General features: G+C 43.7%; 1 protein-coding gene and 1 pseudogene across 1 annotated transcript; one reads left to right on the forward strand and one right to left on the reverse strand.

The window, feature by feature from the left end:
• Positions 1-1037: 1037 nt before the first annotated feature.
• LOC136520400 (cysteine synthase-like) lies at positions 1038-27959 on the reverse strand. The gene is made up of 7 exons (XM_066513902.1): positions 27756-27959; positions 27508-27635; positions 26848-27050; positions 26579-26704; positions 2152-2310; positions 1498-1691; positions 1038-1402 (listed from the first exon to the last, which is right to left on the reverse strand). The coding sequence occupies exons 1-7, from the start codon at positions 27858-27860 to the stop codon at positions 1277-1279; spliced, it is 1041 nt and encodes a 346-aa protein (XP_066369999.1). The 5' UTR covers positions 27861-27959; the 3' UTR covers positions 1038-1276.
• LOC136521098 (uncharacterized) lies at positions 23610-26004 on the forward strand (annotated as a pseudogene).
• Positions 27960-27993: the final 34 nt, after the last annotated feature.

Here is a 27993-nt window from a genome sequence, read left to right on the forward strand (position 1 = left end):
AGTTAGACGTACTTGAGAGAGTGATTTGGACTATTAGAGTGGTTAGAAATATTAATTAAAGATTAAGGACTTCATTAGTACTTAGAGAGTAGCAAGTGTGCATCCACTCTTCTCACTTAGCTTGGTTGGTCACGTAAGAGTTTGTGTTTATTACTCTTGGTGATCGGTATCATCTAGACGACTCAGTGTTGGTGTGGCTCTTGGTGATCTCTCATTAGTGTTTGCGAGAGGCCCAAGAAGGTGTACATGGTTGCAGCGATCCACCATTCTGGAGGATCAACTAATAGAGAGAACTTTTGCGTGGATCAAGGGGAAGTAAGACCTTTGCGTGGGTGCTCCTACGAGAATTAGTGGGGAGTGTTGACTCTTCGATACCTTGAACAAAAATTATTTGTGTTTTCTAACCCTCTTTACTTTAACTCATTTACTTTTATGCATTTTATATTCTTATAGTTATATGTTAGAGTAGAGGTGGAACTAGGATGTAAAACTTTATGCAGTAGGAATATAACACTTGTTAGGCATAATAGGTGAATTTGGGTAGGTGATAGGTTCATTTCCAAGAAAATTTTAGATTATCTCAATTTACCATCCTCTTGGACATCATGGTACTTTCAATGTCAAATGGACATTCCCGTGGCATTGGATCATGTTGTGTTTCCAAGGTTCGGGGGATGTGCATCCCTGAGTCTCGATATATCAGAACTAGCCAATTGTTAATGACATGAACTGGAAATGAATTGGAGTGTTTCCAAGGTCCTTTTCTGTGCATCCCTGAGTTTCGTTATATCGAACTAGGCAATCATTACGAACATGGAGGTGAAGAATGACATTAGGGGGGCTCTCAATTTACTCGTTTGTATCTTTCTTGTTGTCCAGAGACTTGGATGGACATGCATATAATTGTTATCTCTTGATTTAATAGAATCCCTTCCCCCGTCGGGGAAAAAATATAAATGTACGAAGTAAACAAATACCATATGAAGATAAAGATACACTGCACATCTGTCTTTCATTCTTAAAAAAAACATCATAACAATGCGGAGGCAATTTGTGTTGGCCATATGTTTAGCAAATTATAAGATAAACAAAATTTTGAAATAATCCTGGAACACATTAGTTGTCCATTTCTCCTCCAGTTAATTCATACATATTCGTTGAGTATAAATTCCGTAGCAAAATCACGCAATTCATTGTGGTATGACCGAATATCAGCTACATGCAACACATGCCGACCGTTACATGGAAAATAGCCCATAGCCCTCTTCTGAAAAAATTAAAATGTCATGGCAATACACTCCTCTCTAGCAGCGGCAAACAGGTCAGAGTTCATGTATCTCTCGCCCCCACTTGGAAACATGGTGACAATCATCTTCCCCTTGTTTTCTTCTCTCGATGCGACCTAAAGGTGCATTCATTTTAAGGTTTACTAAAAAAATCAGAATGCGCTAGAAATAAGAATTAATGGAAGAGATTTTAGTTAGGATTCTTGCAAACCTTCAAGCAAGCTGCCAAGTTTGCTCCAGAAGATATGCCCACAAGAAGGCCCTCTTCCCTGGCCAGCCTCCTAGCGTTCACCATTGCCTCCTCAGTGGTCACTGTGACAGCCTCATCAATAACTGAGGTGTCCAGTACTTCAGGTAGAAATCCTGGTCCTATTCCCTGGATTTTGTGTTTGCCTGGTTCGCCACCTGAAGGACAACAATACTATGTCATTATCATTCAATGTGCAAATGGATTGCTATTGTTCAGTGCAGACAACGTTGCTCTGTGATCATACAAACAAAGTACTGTATGCTCTAGAAGTATATACAGTATTGCTCATACAACTATGTTTATCCCTGGCTAAAACTCATATAGTGACATTCCACTGTGACTAATAATTGGCTAGAGCTTTTGACTTTAAATCTGAAAATTTATGGGCCATCATCAATAGGGGACAACGATAATGGAAACTGAAGTATATCTAAAGAAATGTTAGCTACTTAACGGAATACTTTCTGGGAGCATTGAAGCACTCTATATAGCATTGAAGCACTCAATATAACACATTTTTCTCTACCTCCCTAACTTCCTATGTATACCACAATCATGCATTCCAAACTCCAAAGATCATACTAACCTAATTGATGTTTCTGAATGGTGTACTACCTGAAACAACTGGACTCTCTGCAGGCTCAACACAGATGATCTTGATACTGGGGTTCTGCATCTTCAGATACTTCCCAACACCAGATACCGTTCCTCCTGACCCTGAACCTGCTACAAATATGTCCACCTTGCCAGCAGTGTCCTTCCAAATCTCAGGTCCTGTATATCAGTACACGCCAATAACATGCAATTTATTATGATAGCATGTAGAAACAACATTGTCACCTGCACCGGTCCCAACAAACTATATTAAATAGGACATAAGCTACTAGTAATAACTGTTAGATTGATCTCTAATCCCAAAACTGGGTCCAACGGCCCAGTTGGACCTTTGATCCGCGTCCTGATTGGGGGCGCCCAGCCCACTATGGCTGGAGGACCTCTGTCACACTGCGCAATAAATAGAGGTGGGGGGCCGGCGGCTCAAGTCACGAGGTTCGCCTGAGCCGAGCTCCCCACCGAAACCTAAACCCTAATCCGATCTAGAGGGGCGCAGCCAGTGACGGAAAGCCACCAGCCGCGACGCCCTGCTCCACCGACGTCGACGGCTTCATCGACCTCTTCCCCGAACGTTGCTGCCCGTGCGCAGATTTCACCGACTAACGAGATAGCCGACGTCTCTGGATCGACTCCCTCTGCGGTGTCAGGTTTGACACGTCCATCTTCTACCCCTCCCTTTTTCTCTCGTTCTACCTACTGTTATTGCACTAGTAGATGTTCTAGGGTTTATGATTCTATTCAACAGCAAGTAGACATACTAGTTCTATGCCTATAGATCCTGTTCAAGGTCTAACAATGGTATCAGAGCCTTGTTTGGGTATAGATCTAGCCTATCAGATTAGATCCATTCGGATCTGAGAAAAGAACAGAGGGTTCGATCCGTTTTCGGATTGAAACCCTAACCCTAATCAGGAAACGAACCCTAACCTGTCGGGAAGAACAGTGACTCAACCGTACAATAACCCGTCGGGGAAGATGAACAGTGAACGAAACCCTAACCCTAACCAAACCCTAATCTCGATCCTAACACCATCCCCAACCCTAATTCGGATAGATCCGAGAAAAGAAGAAAGGAAAATCAAAGAAAAGAAAAGGGAAGGGGAAGAAGCCTACCTCGCCGCCGCACCGTGCTGCTGCCTCATCGGCGTGCGGGCGCGTGCTCGGGCCAAGGGCGCCATGGCCAGGCCGCTCGACGGCGGCGCGCTCACCTGCTGGGGAGCGCGCGCACCGGCGAGAGGGCCAGTGACGGCGCCGTCATCATCGGGACCGAGACAGAGGAGGAGGAGAATAGGCCGGGTTAGATCTAGGGTTTCGAGGGGATCAGGGCACCGCCGCTAGTCCGCTCGACGGCGGCGCGCTCACCCGCGTGGGGAGCACGCGCGCCGGCGAGGGGGCCGGCAACGGCGCCAAAGTCACTTGCACTCTCGCTCTCGGTTGCTGCTGCTGTTTGCTGCGCTGAGGAAGAAGAGCGGCTAAGAGAGAGAAAGAAAGAAATACCTAGGGTTTCAGGGGCAGCGCCCGGCCGGGGGGGGGGTTTGATCCAGCTACATTGTCGCGCGGCCGTCGGATCAACGTGGACGCTCCAGATTCACTAGACCGCCAGCCGGCCCAGGCGGGCGCGCGTGGCAGCGCGGCTTTGCCGGCCCAGGCCCAGGTTGCGGCCTAGGCGCGGGCAGTGCGCGTGCAAGGGAGGCAGGCCGGGCCGATTTCTTGGTCGGGCCGAATGAACAGTGTTGATTTGAGTTAATTTTTGTTTTTCTTTTTCCAGTAAAATTTTTATTTCCTGAAAAATGGATAAATGGTTTAAAGGAAATAGAAAAGAAAATTTTCCTATGAGTAAAATTCACTAAATTGAGATTATTTTTCCGCTGCGTATTTAAAGTTGTTATTTTTATTATTAAATTCGAACCAACAGGAGAATTTAATTTTGAAAATAGATATGTTTTTAGTTGATTATAATATTGTTATTATTTTGACCAACGTTGATTAATGATAATATTATGATGTTATTTATGAGTTTTGTCATGCATTAATTCTATTTCTGTCCAACGGTGATGTAGAATTAGTGTAGAGGACAATTGTATGTTTTAATTTTGACTAACGTTAAAACTAAGACATGCAATTGTTATTATTATGTTTATGCTCTCACTCCATATGAATTGTGTTTTCAGGCGGATACAACTTGATGGGTTGTATCAAAGAGATCCTCACTCTCAAAGGTGACAACTATACGGAGTGAAAGAAAAAGATTGACCTGTCATTCATCTTGGTTGAGGTGGACTAGGTAGTCACCTCACTGTGTCCCACTGAGCCTGTGGCACCGGTGAGAGAGACAAACGAGGCTGATGTCGTTTGGGCAACAAGAGAGAGGGATTTTGCATCCCAAAAGATGTTCTATAACCATGAGCATAGAAAGTAGGTCACTGCCAATAAGAAATGTTTGACTATGATAAAGAACATGATTGAGCCTGCAATTGTGGGCTCAATCCTAGAGTGTGGCACGGTCATCGAGTACCTTGATAGAATAAAGAGTCAGTTCACTGGCTCTTCAAAGATATATGCTACCCAGCTGATAAAGCAGCTGGTGACAAAGTGGTACTCTGAAAATGGTGGCATAAGAAAGCACATACTAAGAATGAGCAATTTAGCATCCAAGTTAAAACCAATAGATCTGGCTCTCAAGGAAGAGTTCATTATCCATCTGATTTTTGCTTCCTTGCCAAAGGAATTTAACACGTTTGTTGTCAACTACAACATATAACTAGAGAAGTAGGACTTAGAGAGGCTCATGGCTATGTGTGTGCAAGAGAAGGAGAGAATGAAAGCTGTCAATAGTGGCACCATTAATTATGTGAAAGACAACAAGAAAAAGAATAATAATGCTAACTCCTCAAAGCCAAAGGGAAAGGGTCCCTTGCTGCATCAGCCTCAGCAGAATAAGTTCACAGTAGAGAAAGACCAGTGTCTCTACTGCAAGAAGATGGGACATTATAAGAAAGATTGTCCCGATTACTTAAAGATGATCATGGCAAAAAAAAGGTGAGAACATTATTACGTTCATAAATGAATCCCTGTATGTACAGTATTCGAAATCTACTTGGTGGATTGACTCAGGTGCAACTGTTCATGTTGCTAATTATTTACAGGGATTCCGTTCGACGAGGACTACGCAAAGAAGCGAAAGACACGTTAAAGTTGCAAATGGAGTCTGAGTAGATGTTGAAGCCGTTGGCGATCTTTTTCTATAGCTTGCTGATGGTTTCACACTTTTACTTAGAGATATACTTTATGTTCCCGCTTTATAGAGAAACTTGATTAGTGTTTCATGCTTGGACAATTATGGATATGATTGCCATTTTGGAAATAGAAAATGTAATATAACATTTAATAATGCATGTGTTGATCTTGCTATCTTACAAAATGAGCTTTATTTGTTATCACTACGTGATGATGTGAATATTGTATGCGATGATGGGAACGTTGCGTGCGATAATAAGTATGTATCCTCGTCTACGGATGTAAACAAAAAATAAAAGAGAGCTCACGATGCGTTGTCGAAATTATGGCACTGTCGTTTAGGCCATATTTCGAGGGCGAGAATAGAAAGACTAGTTAAGAATGATATTCTTCCTCCATTAGAGTTCTCAGATTTAGAACAATGCAGATAATGCATAAACGGAAAGTATGTAAAGAAAATTAAGAAAGATGCCAAATGAAGCACAGGAATTTTATAGATTATTCACACAGACATTTGTGGTCTGTTTTCTATAAAGAGTGTAGATGGTTATGATTACTTCTATTATAGCTATATTTATCCAATCAAAGAAAGAACAGAAGCATTGGATAAATTTAAGATATTTAAGGCAGAAGTTGAAAACCAACATAATTTAAAGATTAAGATAGTCAAGTCCGACCGTGAGGGGAGTACTACGGTCGGCATACCTCATATGGCCAAGTTCCTGGACCTTTTGCAAGGTTCTTACAGGAGATGGCATAGTAGCCCAGTATTTTACACCGGGCGTACCTTAGCAGAATAGACTAGCTGAAAGACGCAATCGTACCCTAATGGATATGGTGCGTAGTATGATAAGTTACCCCACCTTACCGTTGAGCCTGTGGATGGAGACATTAAAAACCGCCATTCATATTCTCAATACAGTACCAAGTAAGTCGGTGCCCAAAACACCATATGAGTTGTGAACAGGAAGAGTACCCTCACTAAACTACTTTGAAAGCATCTAGGCCCTTAGTTGGGTTTCGGTGATTAATGACAATACGTGATTACTGTGACTAACATGTGTTTTGCAGAAACAATTGAGTTAGGTCACGGTAATGGAGATCGATTGGGCAATCATGGTTGTCATGCCCCTACTATGGAAATCATTTTGGTTTTCAAAGTATGGACGACAAGGTTAAGGATGGGCTAGTTTTAAGTGTCGATTGGAGTTGGAGTGGCACTTAGAGTAGTTTAGGACTTTGTTTTTCCTTTGGCCATACTATTAAGGGGGGTATGAACAGGTAGCTTGACCTAGGTGAGTTAGGTGTGATGCACATTTATTAAAATTAGCACTAGGTAGCTCCACAACAGCCCTTTCATCTAATGGAGCAAACTTCATTCACATATGTTCAAGAGTTGAAAGTGAATAGAGGGTCAAATACTGACCGGACGCTAGCTCCGGTGTAAACGGACGCTGGCTCAGAGTCCGGTCAGTTCATTTGACCAAGGTGAAATCATCTGGAAATGACCGGACGCTGCGAGGTCATGGTACCGGACGCTGAGGGCCAGCGTCCGATCGACTCCAATAAGGTTCCAGAGAGGGAAAATCACGACCGGACGCTGGCCAGCGTCCGGTCACACTGTAAACACTGGAGTTAGGGGTATACTGACCGGAGCATCCGATCAACATGACCGAAGCGTCCGGTCACCCCATAGAGGCACATAACGGTTCGTTTTTCAGCCGGTGTTATAAATACCACCTCCACTCGTGTGTGGAGGTACTTTTGCTTATTTCAATAGCTGAGAAACACCTTAGAGAGTGCCAAGAAGAGCAAGGTCCTATTGAGGTGATTGAGATTTGAGAATCTCAAAGAGAGTCCTTATTAGTGAAGATCAAGAGTAGCAAAGTGTGCATCCACCTTCTCATTAGGCTTGTCGTGGTCAAGTGAGAGTCCGTGCTTGTTACTCTTGGTGATCACCATCACCTAGATGGCTTGGTGGTGATTGAGAGTTCGATGATCACCCGACGGAGCTTGTGGGTGACCCAACTCAAGTTATGAGCGGTTGTGGGTGATTCACTGTGACGGAGTATCGAAGAATCAACCCGTAGAGAGCACTTCATCCTTGCGCGGATCAAGGGGGAGCTACACCCTTGCGCGGGTGCTTCAACGAGGACTAGTGAGAAGTGGTGACTCTCCGATACCTTGGCAAAACATCGCCATGTTCCTTCCTCTCTATTTACTTTGAGCAATTTATTTCATGTCTTTATATTCTTAGAATTGTCATGCTAGAGTAGGATTAGAACTTAGGTTGCAAGTCTTTTATGCGGTAGAATAATTAGGAATACTTTCTAGGCACAAGGGGTTAATTAGGCTAACCATAGGATTTAATTATTGCCAAAAAATTTAGAATTAGCCCAATTCAACCCCCCTCTTGGGCATCTTGATCCTTTCAATTGGTATCAGAGCCTTGTGCTCACATATTTAGGCTTAACCGCCTAGAGCAAGATGTCTCACGGGGATGGACCTCCTCCTATCTTTGAGAGAAATAACTTTCCTTATTGGAAAATTTGCATGGAGGCGTATCTAGAGGCTCTAGATGTTGGTATACTTAGAGTCACCTCACAATGCTTTCCAAAACCTCGGGATGCTACTAACCTACAAGGCGATGAGATAAATTATGAGAAGTAGAATGCAAAGGCTCGAAACACCATCTTTAGAGGCCTTTGCAAAGATATGTTTAATCGGATGAGAAACCACAAAGACGCCCATGCACTATAGTCGAACGTTTGTGCGCTCCATGAGGGAACTAAGAGTGAGCGTGAGGAACGCTATCATCTTGTCATGAAAAAGCTCAACTCTTTTGAAATGCTTCCTAAAGAATGTGCTAATGAAATATATTCACGTTTGAATGTTCTTGTAGAGGAAGTCAATGGGCTTGGACTCACTCAAATATAACCATCCGATGTTATAAGAAAGATCTTGAGTGTCCTCCCCATTAACAAATATGGGCATATTATGATCGTGCTACATCAAGGTGATCTTTCCACCGCTACACCAACACAAATCTTGGGGAAGATCAATACTCGTGAGATGTACATGCACATCACTCCTCAAGATGGCTCATCCTCTACCAAGAAGAAAGATAAGGACTTAGCATTCAAAGCTAGCCAAGAGAAGGGCAAGGAAAGACTTGAGTATGAGAGCTCAAGTGATGATGAAGTTGATGATGAAAGTCTTGCTCTCATGGTGAAGAAGACCGCCAAGATGCTAAAGAAGCTCAATAAGAGTGGCATCAAGTTTGATGACAAGAAGAAGTTCTTCATAAGCTCTAGAAGGAAGCCAATCTCTAAGATAGATTGCTACAATTATGGAGAACTTGGTCATCTAGCTCACCAATGCATAAAGCCCAAGAAAGACAAGTTCAAGTACAAGAACAAGGGCAAGAAAGATGACTCAAACAATGAAGATGAAGATGAGAAGAAAAAGAACAAGCCATACAAAAAGAGAGATGGCAAGAAGAAGGATTTCCACAAGAAGAAGAAGAGTGGAAAGGCTTACATCGTCGGTAATTGGCTCACGGACATTGATTCATCTAGTGGATCATCCGATGATGAAAATGACAACGAGAAGGTGGCCGCCATTGCTATTGACTCGTCATCTTCACCGCCACCACCGCCATCATCCTCTACACACCTATGTCTTATAGCCAAGGGTGAACGCAAGGTATCACATGATGATGATAGTAGTGGTGATGATCATGCTCATAATGATGATAGTGATAGTGATAGCGATGATGAATATGAGTCACCTACTTATGATGATCTTGCTAAATTACTAAAGAAATACACTAAGATCATTATAAACACTAGAGCTAAAAATAAAAAGCTTGAGATTAAGAATGATTCTCTTTTAGCTAAATGTGAGATAGCCGAAAAGGCTAGTGTTGAGCTTAGAGAAGCAAATGATGCTATGCCATCCAAACTCAAGGAGCTCAAATCTTCTAAGAAAGAGCTTAAAGATAAACATGATAAACTTGAGTGGGTGCACAAAGAGCTCCTCACTAGCCATAACAAGCTAAAAAATAAATACACTACTCTCAAGATTAATCATGACAATCTTCTTATTGCTCAAGAATTATTACCCAATTAGCCACATGATGCTACTAACGATGTTGTTAAGATTAATATAGCTACATCATTTGATGATTTAATTGATGAGAGCATTGAGCAAGGATCTAGTGGCAAAGGCAAGCAAGTGGTTGAGTGCAATGACTATGATGAATATGTCAAGCTTAAGTATGACGATGAAAAGCTAAAGAAAGAGTTTGAAGAGTTTAAAATCCACAACACCATTATGCTAGAAAATCTTGATCATGATGGTAACTTGATTCTTGAGAATGAGAAGCTAAAAGAAGAAAATAAGAAACTCAAGGAAGAAAGAAACAAGGTTGCACTCAAGGAAGATAAAAGTAGTGATGCACTCAAGGAAGAAAATAAGAAGCTCAAGTTGGAAAAAGAGCATCTCAAGATTGGATTGAGCAAGTTCACTAGAGGCAAATATCTTCAAAGTGAGCTTCTAATGAACACCGTCATGAAGATGGATAGAAGTGGAATTGGATACATGGCAAACAAAGACAAGAAGGCTCAAGCTCAACAACAACAATCAAAGCCAAAGCAAAAGCCAAAGAGATGCTTTGAGTTTGGACAAGAATGTCACTTTGCTCATGAGTGCCAAACTCCACGACCACAACCCTTGCCCAAGCATACTAGACCTTTTGCCTTCAATGCTCACTACATACTTAGAAAGGATTCTAGTGGAAAGATGAAAGTGATGTTCTTAGGTCCTTACAACAAGAATAGGCCTAAGAAAATTTGGGTTGCAAAGTCACTTGTTGAGAAGGTGAAGGGCCCTTAATAAGTTTGGGTTCCTAAAGCTTGATCTCTTATGTGTAGGTGAACTACAAGACCGGTGGAAATCATTGGGTTATTGATAGTGGTTGCACACAACATATGACCGGTGATCCTTGTATGTTCACCTCACTTGATGAAGAAGTAGATGGGCAAGAAAGAATCACATTTTGAGATAACTCAAAGGGCAAAGTCAAAGGATTGGGCAAAGTGGCAATATCAAATGATCATTCCATTTCAAATGTGCTATATGTTGCTTTATTGAGTTTCAACTTGCTATCTGTTGGACAATTGTGTGATCTTGGCTTCCAATGCTTGTTTACCAAGAAGGAGACTGTTGTATCCAAAAAGGATGATGATCATGTGATATTCAAAGGATTTAGATACAACAACCTATATCTAGTGGACTTCACCTCCAAAGATGCAAACTTGAAGACATATCTATTCACCAAAACAATACTTGGGTGGCTATGGCATAGAAGACTTGCTCATGTTGGGATGAGCTCACTCAAGAAGCTTATGAAGAATGATTTTGTGAGAGGGCTGAAGGATGTGAAGTTTGAGAAGGACAAACTTTGTAGTGCATATCAAGCCGGCAAGCAAGTTGCAAATACCCATCCAACAAAAGCTTTCATGTCAACCATAAGAGTGCTAGAACTTCTTCACATGGATTTATTTGGACCAACAACATACAAGAGCTTGGGAGAAAATCTTTATTGTCTTGTGATTGTTGATGATTATTCAAGGTATATATAGGTATTCTTCCTTCATGACAAATCTGAAGTTGCATCTTGCTTCAAAAAGTTTGCCAAGAGAGCACAAAATGAATTTGAAGTGAAGCTCAAGAAGATAAGAAGTGACAATGAGAAAGAATTTGACAACACAAACATAGAAGCTTATTGTGATAAAGTTGGAATCAAACATGAAGTCTCCGCAATATATACTCCTCAACAAAATGGTGTAGTTGAGAGAAAGAATCGGACTTTGATCACTCTTGCAAAAACAATGCTTGATGAGTACAACACCCCCGAAGCTCTATGGGCGGAAGCAATCAATACCGCATGCTATGCATCCAACCGCATATTCCTTCAAAAGTTTCTTGGCAAGACACCCTATGAGTTGCTCAATGGAAAGAAGCCGGACGTCTCTTTCTTTTAGGTGTTTGGTTGCAAATACTATATCTACAAGAAACGGCAACACTTAGGGAAGTTTCAAAGACGTTGTGATTTTGGTTTTCTTGTTGGTTACTCATCAAAGTCCAATGCATATAGAGTATTTAATCATGCAACCAGCTTGGTTGAAGAAACATATGATGTGGAATTTGATGAATCTAATGGCTCCCAAGGAGCACACGAGAATCTTGATGATGTAGGTGATAAACCATTGAGGGAGGCTATGAAGAACATTCCGGTTAGAGACATCAAACCTAAAGATGATAAAGATAATGTACAAGTGATTGATCCACCTTCTTAATCAAGTGTGCCACAAGATGATAAAAAAGATGGGAGAGTAGAAAATAAAGATACTCATGTCTCCCATAAACAAATGATGGTACAAGCACAAGATGTTGATGCTCCACAATCTCCCCCTCAAGTGGTCAAAAGAAGAAATACACCCTACTTCAAGATCATACATAAGATCTTATCATAGGGAGTCCATCAAAGGGTGTAATGACTCGATCTTAAAAACTTGCTTCATTTATTGCTCATCACTCTTTTGTCTCTTGCTTTGAGCCTACTAAGATAGAGGAGGCTCTTTAACATCCGGATTGGATCAATGTCATGCATGAAAAGTTAAACAACTTCACCCGTAATGAAGTTTGGACTCTTGAAAAGCGACCAAAAGGTGCAAGAGTCATTGGAACAAAGTGGGTGTTTCGAAACAAGCAAGATGATCAAGGTGTTGTTGTGAGGAACAAGGCAAGACTAGTTGCAAAGGGTTCTCTCAAGTTGAAGGTTTGGATTTTAGAGAGACCTTTACCTCGGTTGCAAGATTAGAAGCCATCTGTATCCTCCTTGCATATGCATCACATCATGAAATAAAACTTTATCAAATGGATGTAAAAAAGTGCTTTTTTAAATGGCTTTATTAATGAACTAGTCTATGTTGATCAACCTCCCGGGTTTGAAGACCCTAGATATCCTAATCATGTTTATAGGTTGTCCAAGGCATTATATGGGCTTAAGCAAGCCCCAAGAGCTTGATATGAGTGCCTTCGGGACTTCCTTATTAAGAAGGGCTTCACCATTAGGAAGATCGATACCACACTATTCATCAAGAAACTTGATGGGCATATCTTCATTTATCAAGTGTATGTTGATGATATCATCTTTGGATCATCAAATGAAGATTCATGCAAAGAATTTGGTGAATTGATGTCGAAGGAGTTCAAGATGTCAATGATTGGAGAGCTTACATTCTTTCTTGGTTTTCAAGTCAAGCAAATGAGAGAAGGGGTTTTTATCTCTCAAGAGAAATATATTAATGATCTTCTCAAGAGATTCAAGATGGATGAATGTAAGCCAATCAAGACTCCAATGCCAACCAATGGATATCTCAACCTAGATGAGGGAGGTAACCCGGTTGATCAAACTCTCTACCGCTTTATGATTGGTAGCTTGTTGTATTTGACCGCATCTAGGCCCGATATCATGTTTAGTGTGTGTATGTGTGCTAGGTTTTAAGCTAATCCTAAAGAAACTCATTTAATTGCCGTAAAAAGAATCATTAGGTATCTTAAGCACACACCAAGCATTGGCCTTTGGTATCCCAAAGGAGTTAGTTTTGAATTAATTGACTATTCCGATTCGGATTATGCCGGATGCAAAGTTGATAGAAAAAGCACATCCGGAAGGTGCCATTTGCTTGGTAGATCACTTGTGTCTTGGTCCTCTAAGAAGCAAAATAGTGTGACTTTGTCCACCGCCGAAGCGGAATACATTGCCGCAGGTGCTTGTTGTGCACAAATACTTTACATGAAACAAACGTTGCTAGACTATGGTGTAGTTCTAGATAAAGTACCTCTTTTGTGCGACAATGAAAGTACGGTAAAACTTGTAAATAATCCGGTTTAACACTCTCGCACCAAGCACATAGATATCCATCATCACTTTCTTAGAGATCATGTTGCTAAAAATAATATATCACTAGAAGATATAAGGACCGAGGATCAATTGGTAGATATCTTCACTAAACCGCTAGATGAGGCAACATTTTGTAGATTGCGGAATGAGCTCAATGTGCTTAATTATAGTAACTTCACTAAAAATTGAGCTTGTGTTGTCCCTTGCATTGCATTGTAATATACAACATGCTTAATGTTTTATAATGCATATAGGGCTTGTCTAACATGGTTAAGATAACCGCCGAAAAGCGTGTGAAAAGCTTAGTCTTAGATCAAACTTGACAAACAATTAGATTTACTTTCAAGTATTGCATTGCATATGCATGATTGTTGTTTGTCGTTTGTCTTCAAATTGCCCTCTTATTGTCTATTTTCTTAAAAAGAATTATAGCCTAAGGCAAAATATTTTGAAAATTTTGAGGGTTTAAGAGAGGTCACTCATATCAGTCCTAATTGGTGTTTATTTGGATCTTATTGGAGTTAGGACTTGATTGGGAACAGGCAGCATGAAGGACTTTGAAGATCTACCGAAGGAGTGACCGGACGCTGCACCGGACTCTGATGTCCAGCGTCCGGTCAGCTCATAGGAGGTGAACCTCCTACCAAAGGAGTGACCGGACGCTGAAACTGTGTTTTCCCAGCGTCCGGTCAGAAGGAGCTTCAGCGTCCGGTCGATGATGAAGACGTCAAGCCTAGGTGATCGGACTCCAGCTGCGTCCGGTCGGTGTCCACCGGACACATCCGGTCACGATTCCAGAGGATTTGGACCTCTCTGGAATCGACCGAACGTTGGGTGGTAGCGTCCGGTCAATAGAAAACGTGCGGCATCAGATCTCTTTTCCTGTTTCCTTCTCTGACTCGGGGGGCACCTTATTTAATCAAACGCCGACATTGACCTAACCCTATTCTTCTCCCACGCCATGTCGACTTCGCCCGCGCGCCGTTGCCTCTCCCGTGCACCTCCCTGCCAAGCTCCGCTCCAGTGCTCACCGCACCACCGTGCCCTACCTCACACCGCCGCCATGCTTTGCGCTATCCTCTATCGACCGTGCAGCATCACAGTCGCGCCATCCCGAGCACGCGCGCCACTGAGCCACTTCGCCCGCACCCACGCCGGAATCCTCCCTCGCTGTGGCCTACGCTGCCGTGCTCCAGAGCCACCGCTCAGCCGCCCTAGCTCCGGCTACATCGACTTCACTACCACCAGTGCCTCCACAGCAGTCGAGCCCTACTCCAGCGCCGGTAAGACCCTGCCGTCATGCCCTAGCATCCATATCACGACTTCGCCGTGACCTTGCTATTCATCAAGCCAGTCGTTTCACTACTCACCGTGATTTCAATCTCATTCAGGGCCATCGATTCACTGTTCACCACAACCCTAACCCTATATTCGGTGGTTCCCCACGTATCGCTTATCTTTTCATTGGATCGCCGGTTGGTCAGGTAGCAATGCCCTGCACTTCAATTTCGTATCTAAATTGCTTGCTTCCTAGGGTTTCGCATCTATTAGGTATATTGTATTTACTTGTATATCATATATATTCCATCATGCAGCGAGTCAGTGCCATTGAGATCGTGTGGTAGTTGTCAGTTAACTCGGGGCCAAGCTCGCGAGTATGGATAGAGGCCAAGCCTCGGAAGCGACAAATTGACAGTTGTTCTTTGTCAGCGGCAGTTTTTTCTTCAGATTATCAGATGGCTCGCGTGAAGAATGTCGGTGGTGGTCCCGGTGACGAGGATCCGAGGCCCCCGCCTCGCCAGCCTACAGAACCTAAAGGCAAGGTGACCAAGAAGCTGGCAGTCAGGAAGCGCAAGTATCTAGATGTAGATACAACGAGAGCCACAGCAGTTGCAGAGGCCGTAGAGCGTGCCGAGAGAGGAGGCGCTTGTAGTGGAGTCCAGATTGCCGATCCACTCTCACCAGAGGCAATGGCTACACTTCAGCGTGTTGAGCGTCTTCATGGTGGTCCAGCTGGGACCCTCATGATTGAAGGACGATGAGTTGCCATTGACGAGGTTTAGCCTTAGGGGGAGCCACAGCAGCAGTCTTAGCTAGCTCAGCAGACACAGGAGGCACAGCCGTCACAGCAGTCTCAGGAGGGTGAGCAGGTCCAGCAAGCCGAGGAGACAGAGCCGGCACCACAGCCATAGTTACGCCGCTTTGGTCGCACTCGTGTCCTAGTTTCACCGAGGCCAGTCACTCAGAGGAGGGGTTCTCGTCCACCGCCTCGACCATAGAGTCCGCCTCTAGGGACCCATCTTGACCTGAGGGCCGCCACGGCCAAGCAGGTGCAGCAGTTGAGGTTTGTTGACTTTGAGGTATGGTTTCCACCCAAGAGGGATGAGAGAGCATCAGAGGGATTCTATACACCCCTGTAGGAGGACTTCTACAATGCTTATCTGAACAGTGAAGCAGTCTTTAGACCCTAGACAGTGTGCACCATCGAGTCGATTGTTGCAGCAGCTGGAGAGCACATTTGCCCCTACCTTACAAATCTATCGGGGCTGACAGATCTGATTGGATGGACCAGATTATATGTTCCATCTTGGGTTCGGCAGTTCTATGCTTCCCTCTTTATTGACCCGCACCATAACTTCATTCACTTTGCATTCGGTGGCAGAGACTATCGGTTGATGAGCACCAGGGCTAGGGAGATTCTTAGGCTTCAGGAGCAGCCAGTCAGGCTCCATGAGGTGTGCTATGGATAGACTGCACCCCCCAGATGTCCTCATGGTTGCATGGTACCCCCTACAGACTTGGTACGTCACTGCTTTACAGAGCCTTTTGGCGAGGGTTCGAGGAACCCTAGTGATCTCACGCCCACTGCTCGCGTGCTTGAGGCTGTCATGAGGAGGACTCTACTCCCGAGGATGGAATACAGAGAGGGATTAACTCGGATTCAGCTATGTTTTTTAAACTCTCTTATGTAGTAGACAGTCTTTGATATCTGGGATCTCCTTTTGTCAGAGATGGAGGATACTATAGCTGAGGGCTTCAGAGGTCACAGACAGCTACCCTATGCTCACCGGATCACTTTTCTTATCCATAGAGCTATTTCAGTTAAGTCGCCTGAGATGATTGCTGAGTACAGTGGTGCCACAACAAAGTTCCCTGCTTATAACCTGTCTTAGATGATTCGGCATAGTACACCACAGGCACCGAGTCAGCCGCGCCATCGTCTAGAGGTGCCAGAGACTGCAGCCCAGCAGGATGATATCATCAAGGGTATTGCAGCTATAGAGGAGAAGCTTGCTCAGTAGGAGGGGTTGGTCACTAGTGAGCCCAGTGACAGTTCTGATGATGATTACCAGCCCATTCCATAGATGCCTCCACGATGACATGATGCTGAGGCCGGTAGCTCTAGTTCAGTGCCACCTGCCCCATAGACTGACCCCGCTCTTCTGGCTATACTTGAGCAGATGAGGCAGGACCAGACCAGACAGACTCAGGAGACAGCTGCTACACATGCACAGTTCCAGACTCGGTAGGACGAGTTCTAGTGCCAGCAGCTTGTTATTCAGCAGCAGACCCAGGCACTACAACAGTAGCAGCAGGCTATGCATCAGTAGCAGATACTCATGCAGCAGTAGCTTCTCGGGTTCATGCAGCATGTAGTGCAGGCTATTAGGGCCCACAGCCACAGACTACGCCCCAGCTTGGTTAGCCTGCCATCACTTCCATGACTCCAGCGTTACAGCCCAGTGGGCTTCAGAGTCAGGGATAGCCACCAGCATAGTTTGCTTCTCCTACAGAGCAGGTGTACCAATGGTTTGCTACGTCAGTGCTAGCCCCGCAGTTCACACCGTTTCGTATGGGCTTCACACCGGCTGTGACGTCATCGCTGCTAGAGCCAGATACCAAAGTGTCCAGGAGCCTTGGTGCTTCCTTCAATGAGTTGACAGGGCAGTCCACTCCTCCATACCTACATGTTCTAGGTCCTTCGATGGCAGCACCTATCACAGCAACGACAGAGACGCTCCCCTCCTCAATGACATCATCAGAGCCAGCTGCTTCAGTTTTACCAGCTCAGCCTACAGCAACACCAACTCCTGATCCAACCCAGACTACTTTAGTGTCAGTACCAGCTATAGAGGGTCAGGCAGCATAGAGCTCAGGATCAGATGATGATGGCACCTAGTTCCACCTTGCTCCTCGTACCTCAGCGTTCGGCTCGTCCACTGCAGCCCCGCCGACCGACCCGTAGGTTTTGGTGTTTGACGCCAAAGGGGGAGATGGTTCGAGTATGTTAGGCTTAGGGGGAGCTACTTATCTAGGTGGAGCTTAGTTATTATATTAGCTTATCTATTTACATTTGAAGTTTCTATTTGTGAGATACACTATTATGCTTTTGTGTGTGTGATACATTATGCATTCATGTTTACTATTATATCTATGTGATAGTGATATCTACGTAATTGTGATATATGACATGTGTGCTCTCTACTTGGTATTCTTTATATGTCATATCATTTATGTTTTGCTCATTTGCCTTTGCTTCCATGTTTTACTCCGATGCAAATGAGCTTTATTTTGGTACTCATGCTTATTTCATATCTTTTGAGTACATCATGATGGCTTGGGTCATATAAGCTTGCCTAACACTTTTGTTCTTATTGCCAAAAGCTTATATGATCCAAGCATGTTAAAAACCTCATCTCTTTCACATACTCGAGGTAGTATTATCATCAATCACCAAAAAGGGGAAGATTGAAAGCATCTAGGCCCCTAGTTAGGTTTCGGTGATTAATGATAATATGTGATTACTGTGACTAACATGTGTTTTGTAGAAACAATTGAGTTAGGTCACGGTAATAGAGATCGATTGGGCAATCATGGTTGTCATGCCCCTACGGTGGAAATCATTTTGGTTTTCAAAGGATGGACGACAAGGTTAAGGATGAACTAGTTCTAAGTGTCGATTGGAGTTGAAGTGGCACTTAGAGTAGTTTAGGACTTTGTTTTTCTTTTGGTCATACTATTAAGAGGGGTATGAACGGGTAACTTGACCTAGGTGAGTCTAGTGAGTTAGGTGTGATGCACACTTATTAAAACTAGCACTAGGTAGCTCCATAATAGCCCTTTCATCCAATGGAGCAAACTTTATTCACATATGTTCGAGACTTGAAAGTGAATGGAGGGTCAAATACTGACCGAACGCTGGCTCCGGTGTGAACGGACGCTGGCTCAGAGTCTAGTTAGTTCATTTGACCAAGGTGAAATCGTCTAGAAATGACCGGATGCTGCGAGGTCATGTTACCGGACGCTGAGGGCCAGCGTCCGGTCGACTCCAGTAAGGTTCCAGAGAGGGAAAATCACGACCGGACACGCCCGATCAGTGCTGGCCGAACGCTGGTCAGCGTCCGGTCACACTGTAAACACTAGAGTTAGGGGTATACTGACCGGAGCGTCCGGTCAACATGACCGAAGCGTCCGGTCACCCCGTAGAGGCACATACCGGTTCGTTTTTTAGCCGGTGTTATAAATACCACCTCCACTCGTGTGTGGTGGTACTTTTGCTCATTCCAATAGCTGAGAAATATCTTAGAGAGTGCCAAGAAGAGCAAGGTCCTAGTGAGGTGATTGAGATTTGAGAATCCCAAAGAGAGCCCTCATTAGTGAAGATCAAGAGTAGCAAAGTGTGCATCCACCTTCTCATTAGGCTTGTCGTGGTCAAGTGAGAGTTCGTGCTTGTTACTCTTAGTGATCGCCATCACCTAGACGGCTTGGTGGTGATTGGGAGTTCGGTGATCACCCGACGGAGCTTGTGGGTGACCCAACTCAAGTTGTGAGCAGTTGTGGATGATTCACCGCGATGGAGTGTCGAAGAATCAACCCATAGAGAGCACTTGATCCTTGCGCGGATCAAGGGGGAGCTACACCCTTGCGTGGGTGCTCCAACGAAGACTAGTGAGGAGTGGCGACTCTCCGATACCTCGGCAAAACATCGCCGCGTTCCTTCCTCTATTTATTTTGAGCATTTACTTTGAGCATTTACTTTGAGCAATTCATTTCATGTCTTTATATTCTTAGAATTGTCATGCTAGAGTAGAATTGGAACTTAGGTTGTAAGTCTTTTGTGCGGTAGAACAATTAGGAACACTTTGTAGGCACAAGGGGTTAATTGGACTAACCATAGGATTTAATTATTACAAAAAAATTTAGAATTAGCCCAATTCACCCCCCCCCCACTCTTGGGTATCTTGATCCTTTCACACTTACGTGTGGGGGGAGTCCTGCTAAGGCTAAAGTATTTACCCCAAACATTGGGAAGCTAGATCCTAAAACAGTAAGTTACCATTTCATTGGCTAACCAGAAAAGTCAAAATGTTTTCGTTTCTACTGTCCAGACAGACATACAAAGTTTGTGGAAACGAGACACGTTGTCTTCCTAGAGAATGAAATGATAAGGGGGGCATGGTAGCTCGAGAAATTTACCTTGAAGAGAAGCGGGTGTATGTGCCCACTCCGATGATTCAGGGCCATTTTTCTCACTACCTGCTGTCGCTGCATCGACAGTGCAAGATACTGTGGTGCCAGCACCTGTTGTTATTTCGCATGTGGCAACAATGAATGACAATGAGGAACCTGTTCTTCAAGATCCTATAGAACCTATTGCCACACAAGAGGGGGAGCAACAACAGCCTCAAACAGAAGATGTGCCAAATGTGGAGGCCCCTAGAAGGTCTCAAAGAGTTAGAAAATCAGCTATTCCTGCTGACTATAAAGTATACAACACTGAGGAATTTCAAATGCAGGATGATCCCACCTCATTTGAAGAAGCCATGAGAAGTGATCATTCATCAAAGTGGCTTGAGGCCATGGAAGATGAAATGAAATCTATGAATGCCAATAAAGTTTGGGACTTAGAAATAATTCCTAAAGGAGCCAAAACAGTAGATGTAAATGGGTCTACAAAACAAAACTTAACTCTCAAGAGAATATAGAGAGATATAAAGCGCTACTTTTGGCAAAAGGCTTTACACAAAGAGAATGCATTGATTACAATAAGATCTTTTCTCCAGTCTCATGTAAGGATTTCTTCATAATCATAATGGCATTAGTGGCACACATTATGATTTAGAATTACATCAGATGAATGTAAAGACGATATTTCTCAATGGGGACTTGGAGGAAAATGTTTACATGGCACAACCGAAAGGTTTTGTCATAGAAGAAAAAGAACGAATGGGATGCCGCCTAAAGAAATCCATTTATGGAAATGTTTACATGGCACAACCGAAAGGTTTTGTCATAGAAGAAAAAGAACGAATGGGATGCCGCCTAAAGAAATCCATTTATGGATTAAAACAAGCTTCAAGACAGTGATACTTGAAGTTTGATCAGACAATAAGGAATTTTGGGTTTAAAGAGAATGTAGAGGACAATTGTATCTATGTAAAGTTTAAGAATAGAAAGTTTATCTTCCTTGTCCTGTATGTGAATGATATCTTACTTGCTAGTAGTGATGTCAGTCTACTACTGGAGACAAAGAAATTTTTATCCTCAAAATTTGATATGAAAAATCTTGGTGAAGCATCATTCGTTCTAGGGATCAAGATTCACCGAGATAGAAGTAAAGAGGTATTAGGACTATCATAAAAGGCATACATAGAAAGGATCTTAAAGAAATTCAGTATGCACAAATGTAGTCCCTCAACTGCTCCTATAGTCAAGGGCGACAGATATGAGGATTTTCAATGCCCTAGGAACCAATATGAGATCGATTAAATGAAAGCGGTTTCATATGCTTCAGCTGTCAGAAGCTTGCAATATGCTTAAGTATGTACGTGCCCTGACTCGGCATTTGTTACCGGGTTACTTGGCAGATTCCAGAGCAATCCTGGAACAGAACATTAAAAATTAGTAAAGAAAGTCTTACGTTATTTACAAGGAACGAAAGGCCTCATGATGACATATAGAAGATCTGATTCACTCCATATAGTGGGATATTTAGATTCTGATTATGCGGAAAATGATAGAAAATCCACGTCTGGATATGTATTCACTCTCGCAGGGGGAGCTATTTCATGAAAAAGCTCAAAGCAAACCGTCACTACATCGTCCACAATGTATGCCGAGTTTATAGCGTGTTATGAGGCAACATGGCAGGTGAACTGGCTAAAGAAGTTCATACCTGGTTTGAAGGTGGTTGATGACATCTATAGACCACTTAAGTTATACTGTGATAATAATCCGACAGTATAGTATGCTCACAACAATAAGTCAAGTGATACTGCCAAACATATTGACATAAAGTATTATATTGTAAAAGATAAAGTTTAGAATTATGTCATAAATCTTGAGCATATAAGTACCGAAAAGATGCTCGCGGATCCGCTTACAAAAGGCTTATCACCCAACGTGTTCAGAGAACATGTAGTCGGCATGGGTTTAAGGGAAAGCCTATAATTCCTAGACAAAAGAAGACCCAAAGTTAAGTATCTATTTCAGAACAGAGTGGTGTGTTGTAGTTGTTAAATCTATCAGCATTTGACCGTGATGATGAAACATGCGCTATGCGCTAATCTGTAATAGAATGAACAAAAGTAAATGATATAAAATTGAAAGATGGTAGGAGATCAAGGGGGAGATTGTTAAATTGATCTCTAATCCCAAACTAGGCCTAATGGCCCAGTTGGGCCTTTGATCTATGCCCTAATCAGGGGCGCCTAGCCCACTATGGCTGAAGGACCCCTGTCACACTACGTAATAAATAGAGGTGGGGGGCAGCGGCTCAAGTCACAAGGTTCGCCTGAGCTGAGCTCCCCATCAAAACCTAAACCCTAATCCAATCTAGAGGGGCACAACCAGTGATGGGATGCCACCAGCCACGCTGCCTCGCTCCACCGACGTCGACGGCTTCATCGACCTCTTCTCCGAACGTCGTTGCCCGTGCGTAGACTTCATCGACGAATGAGATGGTCGATGCCTCTAGATCGACTCCCTTTGTGGTGTCAGGTTTGACACGTCCATATTCTATCTCTCCCTTTTTCTCTCGTTCTACCTACTGTTAGTGCACTAGTAGATGTTCTAGGGTTCATGATTCTATTCAACAGCAAGTAGATATGCTAGTTCTATGGCTATAGATCATGTTCAAGGTCTAACAATAACTATCACTACTCTATAAGGGCCTGTTTGGTTCCATGGACTAAACTAAAATGTGGACTAAAATGCCAAACACATGGACTAAATATTGGACTAAAGGGTTTAGTCCTCTAGTCCATGAGAGAGTGACTAAACTGGACTAAAGTGTTCTGGAGACATTCCTACCCCTCGTTACTCTCCATCCCACCGTCAGCGCACTGCCCTTACCCGCTCCCATCCCTCCATCAGCGCACTCCCCATCCTAAGCCTATCCACTCGTTCCCTTACCCGCTCTCTCCCCGCTGTCAGCGCACTGCCCTCTAGAGCCACCACCGCTCGCTCCCCACGCCGCCACAGCTGCCCCCGCTCCTTCCCCACCTCCCCATCTCCTTCCCACCTCCGCATCTACCATGGATAGCCACGGGAACACCTACCGCAACTTCTTCTCTCGGGCAGGTTCTTCATTGGTGGCTCCCAACTTCCCTGCTTTCCCGGATGCCGACGACGAAGATGACTTTGGCCCCTTCTCCCAACTGACGGCCCCCAGCCTCATCGCTCCCCAGACGCGGATGGAGGATCTGGATCTGAACTCCTAGGCTGAGGGCTTCCCCCACCTGGGCTCATACCAGGAGTTCCTGCAGGCGGAACAGGTTCCCGGCGACCAAGGCCTACCTCCCCGTGGCCCTGGTGGCAGATCCGGCCGTGGAGGAGGACGTGGGGTAGGCCGCGGTTCTAGGTCCCTGACCATTGGAGCGGGATCCGGTGGTGGCCAGTGGGGGAGGCTCGTGGGGGAGTCCTGGGGGGGAGGCCGTGGCGAAGGCCGTGGATCGACGTTTGCCGGGCACAGCTACAGCGCCTCAAGAGCATCTCGGCGCTATCGAGGATGAAGATGACAACGGAACTGAACATAGTTCCCAGTCGGTAAGATCCAAAACCATGATCTCATTTTGCTCAGATGTTCCATTTGTAGCTGTTTTCAACCTGTTTTGAGATGCTCCAGTAGATAATTAGGCTCCATTTGTAGAATCTATTTGACAAAGTCAATTGGACCGAAGAAAACACACACATATTCTGTGATGTAGCTGTTGAACAAATAAGGGCAGGGAATTGCTTGAATGGGACAATGTCTGGTAGAGGTTACAAGGAGATGCGTCAGCAATTTTTCGTGAAGACTGGCCTCAATCATTCAACCAAACAACTGAAGAACAGAATGACCCAATGCAAGGCCCTATACAGTTTCTGGGTAATGCTTAACAATCATACTGCTTTAGGGCGACGACCTGATGGAACGATCATAGCACCGCTTGCCTTCTGGAAAAAAAGAGACAGAGGTAATTTCTATTGGATCTTTGCCATTACATATTCGTTCCTGTGGTTATGTCTTAATGACTGCTGATTTGTTCCTTACTTGTTTTGTCTCTTTCTTTGTGTGTTTCAGAAAAAAACAGAATGTAAGAAGTTCATGTATGGCGTACCGACTTACGTTGACCAACTAGGTGAAATGTTCCATGGGGTGACAGTTGATGGATCCACCTCTTGCATCCCTGGACAAGGGAGTATTGATCCAGAAGAATGTGCTGATGAGGAAGGTGAAGATGCAGATGGAGAAGGCTTTGTGAATAGCCCAATGAGTTCTAACAGCCGCAAGAGGGCAAGCAGCAGTACAAGCACAGCCTCAAGTCCACTCAAGAAAAGCAAAAGTCCAATGTTGAAGATGTTTCAGGGGCTGCTTAAAGAGTTAGAAATTACCAGAAATAAGGAAGAAGAAACAATAGCTCAAATGGCAGACAAGAAGAGCCGGCAGAAGGAGGAGAAGAAAAAGGATATAGCAAGATGTCTAGATTTGGCTGTGGAGTGTGGTGCGGACTATAACTCGGAGGAATACTACATGGCTACTAAACTGTTCTGTTCTGAATACAATCGACAAGTCTTTTGCCAGTTCAAAAAGAATGAAGACAGGTTGATGTGGTTGAAGAGATGCTGCAATGACACCAGATGATTTGTTGTTGTAACTTAGTTTATCTGCAACATCTTTAGAACTTGAACTCATTTTGGCATGCTGGTTGCATGTGTGTTGAACTAGAGCTTGAACTTATGTTGCATTGTGGTTGGCTGTTTGTTGCATTTTCATGTGGTTGGCTGTCTAGTTGCATTTTCATGTGGTTGGCTGTTTGTTACATTAACATTTTCCTGCTGCTGCTGCTGTTGAACTCATTTTCATGTTGTAACAGGGGTCCGATGATGATCAAGAAGTAGTAGACTATATCTTGAAGTGCCAGAAGAAAAGGAGAAGAATTGCTATTCTTGCTAGTGCCATGATCGGTATGTACCACTTTGACACATACATGAACAAATCTGAGTACAGGGTACCAACAGAAAGTGGGTATGAATGGGTCATGAGAACACTAGCAAATAAGACTTCTTGCTTCAACATGTTTAGGATGAGTAGGTGTGTGTTTGACAAGCTTCACAGTTTGCTAGTTGAGTCATATGGTTTGAAGTCCACAAAGAGGATGTCATCTATGGAGGCTTTAGGGTTGTTTTTGTGGATATGTGGTGCCCCTCGGTCTGTTAGACAAGCTGAAGACCGTTTTACTAGGTCATTGGAGATAGTTTGTAGGAAGTTTGATAAAGTACTGCATAGTGTGAGCAAGCTTGCGGCTGATATCATTAGGCCAGTAGACCCTGAATTTAAGAATGTGCATCCTAGGTTGCAATCTCCATGTTTTTCTCCATTCTTTGACAATTGCATTGGAGCAATTGATGGGACACATGTCCCTGTTGTGGTACAAACTAGCAAGGTAGTCCAACATACGGGACGACATGGATATACAAGTCAGAATGTGATGGCCATATGTGACTTCGATATGAGATTTACTTTTGTCGTGGAGGGATGGCCTGGCTCAGTTCATGATATGAGGGTGTTCAAAGATGCAATTGAGAAATATGGAGACAAGTTTCCACATCCACCTCAAGGTATTGACGTGTTCTATTCTGTCTTCTTCTCTCATTTTTTCAATACTTTGCATGTCTTACATTAAAAAATATTGAATGTGTAGGCAAGTTCTATCTTGTCGACTCGGGGTACCCAAACGACTCGGGTTATCTTGCACCGTACAAGGGTACAAAGTATCATCTCCCGGAGTATCGACAAGGCCCAATGCCAAGAGGTAAAAAAGAGCAGTTTAATTATGCACACTCTTCACTTCGTAATGTCATCGAGCGGTCTTTTGGAGTTTTGAAGATGAAGTGGAGGATTTTGTTAGATCTACCAAGTTATCCGATGCCAAAGCAAAGTCAAATAATTCTTGCATGCATGGCACTTCATAATTTCATTCGAGGTAGTTTTTTTGGGGGATGAGGACTTTGATTTGTTTGATAATGATGAAAACTATGTTCCATTCACCGAGCCATCATCTTCTGAAGCAAATGTTGCTAATACACGACACGGGGACGAAGATCAAACCATGAATCAGTTTCGTGATTGGATAGCTGATGGTTTGTTTAGTAGATCATAGCTGTGATGGGTTTTAAGTGTATGGACAATTTTTTGAATGTATGAGCATTTTTTTGAATGTATGAGCAGTTGTGATGTTTTGGGGTGAATGGGTTCTGCTCGGCCAGCAGCGCGGCCAGCAGCGCGGCTAGCAGCGGCCAGCAACTGTATTATCTTCATCTCAATAGGGGTAATATTGTCTTTATACAACTGCATTAATGGACTTTAGTCCCTGGAACCAAACAGGGTACGGACTAAACTTTAGTTCAGAGACTAAACTTTTGTCCGCGGACTAAAGGAACCAAACATGTTGTTAGTACAAAGCCCTTGAAGTGTTCAGGATGTTCGGTGCAACCCTTTGGTTTTTGAACTATCGATGACATCAGGGCCAATAAATACAGTGCAAGCAATCATGTTATGAGATTTGCATTGTCATCATGTGCGGAGGAAAGAATTTAAAAGAGTGCATAGCATAATTTTGCAAGTTGAAACATCGAGAAAGTATAGATTTCAGGGGGAAAAAAAGTCGTCTCCGTAAGCTAACTAATGTATACTGAAATAAAAACAGTGCATCCAAACTCATTCAGTAACCATACCAGTCCATCTAATATGTGCTTCAGGATTTGCTTTGTTCTTGAATTGATCAAGAACATGTACATTGGGCAATTCTTTCTTGAGCTCCTCAACTTTCGCATCTATGCCTGGGAAACCAAGGGCTGGATCTGCATATGTCACAATCAATGGTGAATAGTTCACCCATACAATTCCACTGAATTTACACTGCCACTGCAGCATGTAATGTAAGTAGCATCCGAAATGAAAAGTCAAACAAGGTGATGCAGTAGCGTCGTAGAAATTTTCTTACCTGTTAAATACAACTCTGCACCCATGTATCTCAACAGGATCTGTTTATCGAGCGAGTATTGACCTGGCATAACTGCAACGAACCTGTAACCTTTGCGAAGAGCAATGAGTACTAATCCTAACCCTAAGTTGCCACTTGTCGGCTCAACAAGTGTCGTCACACCAGGTGAAATCAAACCCCTCTCCTCTGCATCTTCAATCATTCTTCAGAAGAAAATAGAAATGTTACTGTACAGTCAGAGGAACAATAAGGGAACAAGTAGTAAGTTATAGCATAAATAAATCCAGAAATAAGCTACAGCATAAATAAATCCAGAAAATCTAAGACCATGAAATAGTCTAGTGTTTCTGAACATGTGTGAACTTGACAGACAGCCTGTTCGGCTGGGGTTGAAACGATAGTATACGATTGTGGATTATTACTGCTGGCTAGTTTGGTGTAAGAGAAAAATATTATTCTGGTTAGAAATTTACGATCGTTTACTACCGAGCGAGCAGGCTTTGCCTGCCAGTTGACTTTGTGTTCCCTCTTCCCAGTTTGCTATTTTTCAGCTAAAATCCGAATCAGATGATCGAGAAACAGGATAACTAAAACTGGTCAGAGTTCCATCTAAACTCCCTAACCAGTTGGGAAAAAAAGGAGGGGAAAAAAATGTCAGACCTCAAAGCGCTTCGATCCTTGACGGAGCAGAGAGGCTGGTAGGCCTCGACCTTGCCGACGATCCGGGCATCTACCCCTTCCTTGCCGGCGATTCGCTTGAGCTCGATCAGAGGTGTCCAGCCAATGAGCTGAAGGAATCGTCGCACATGAACAGTTAATCTCTCATGGCGCCCCCAAAACCAAAAGGCAAGCACGAAGACGAGAGTGAGAGAGAAGGAAGAGAATTTGAGGGGGGAGGGGCTGACGACCTGCGTGACATCAGAGGCGATGTGCTCCTGCTGCCCTTCGCTGGGAGCGGACGACGGGTTGAGGAGAGAGGGAACCCCCCTCCTCCCGGCCTCCTCTCCCGCCATGGATGCTGCTCCAAAGTCCAAACTACCGAGCGTTTCTTGGCCTCTCGCAGCGTGCTGTCAGTGAAGACTGACGACTGAAGGTTTGCCTCTTGCGAGCCACAGAACTCTTTTATTAGTTGCTGCACTTGCTATT

Source organism: Miscanthus floridulus, chromosome 18 (assembly GCF_019320115.1).
Source record: "Miscanthus floridulus cultivar M001 chromosome 18, ASM1932011v1, whole genome shotgun sequence".
Lineage (NCBI taxonomy): Eukaryota > Viridiplantae > Streptophyta > Magnoliopsida > Poales > Poaceae > Miscanthus > Miscanthus floridulus.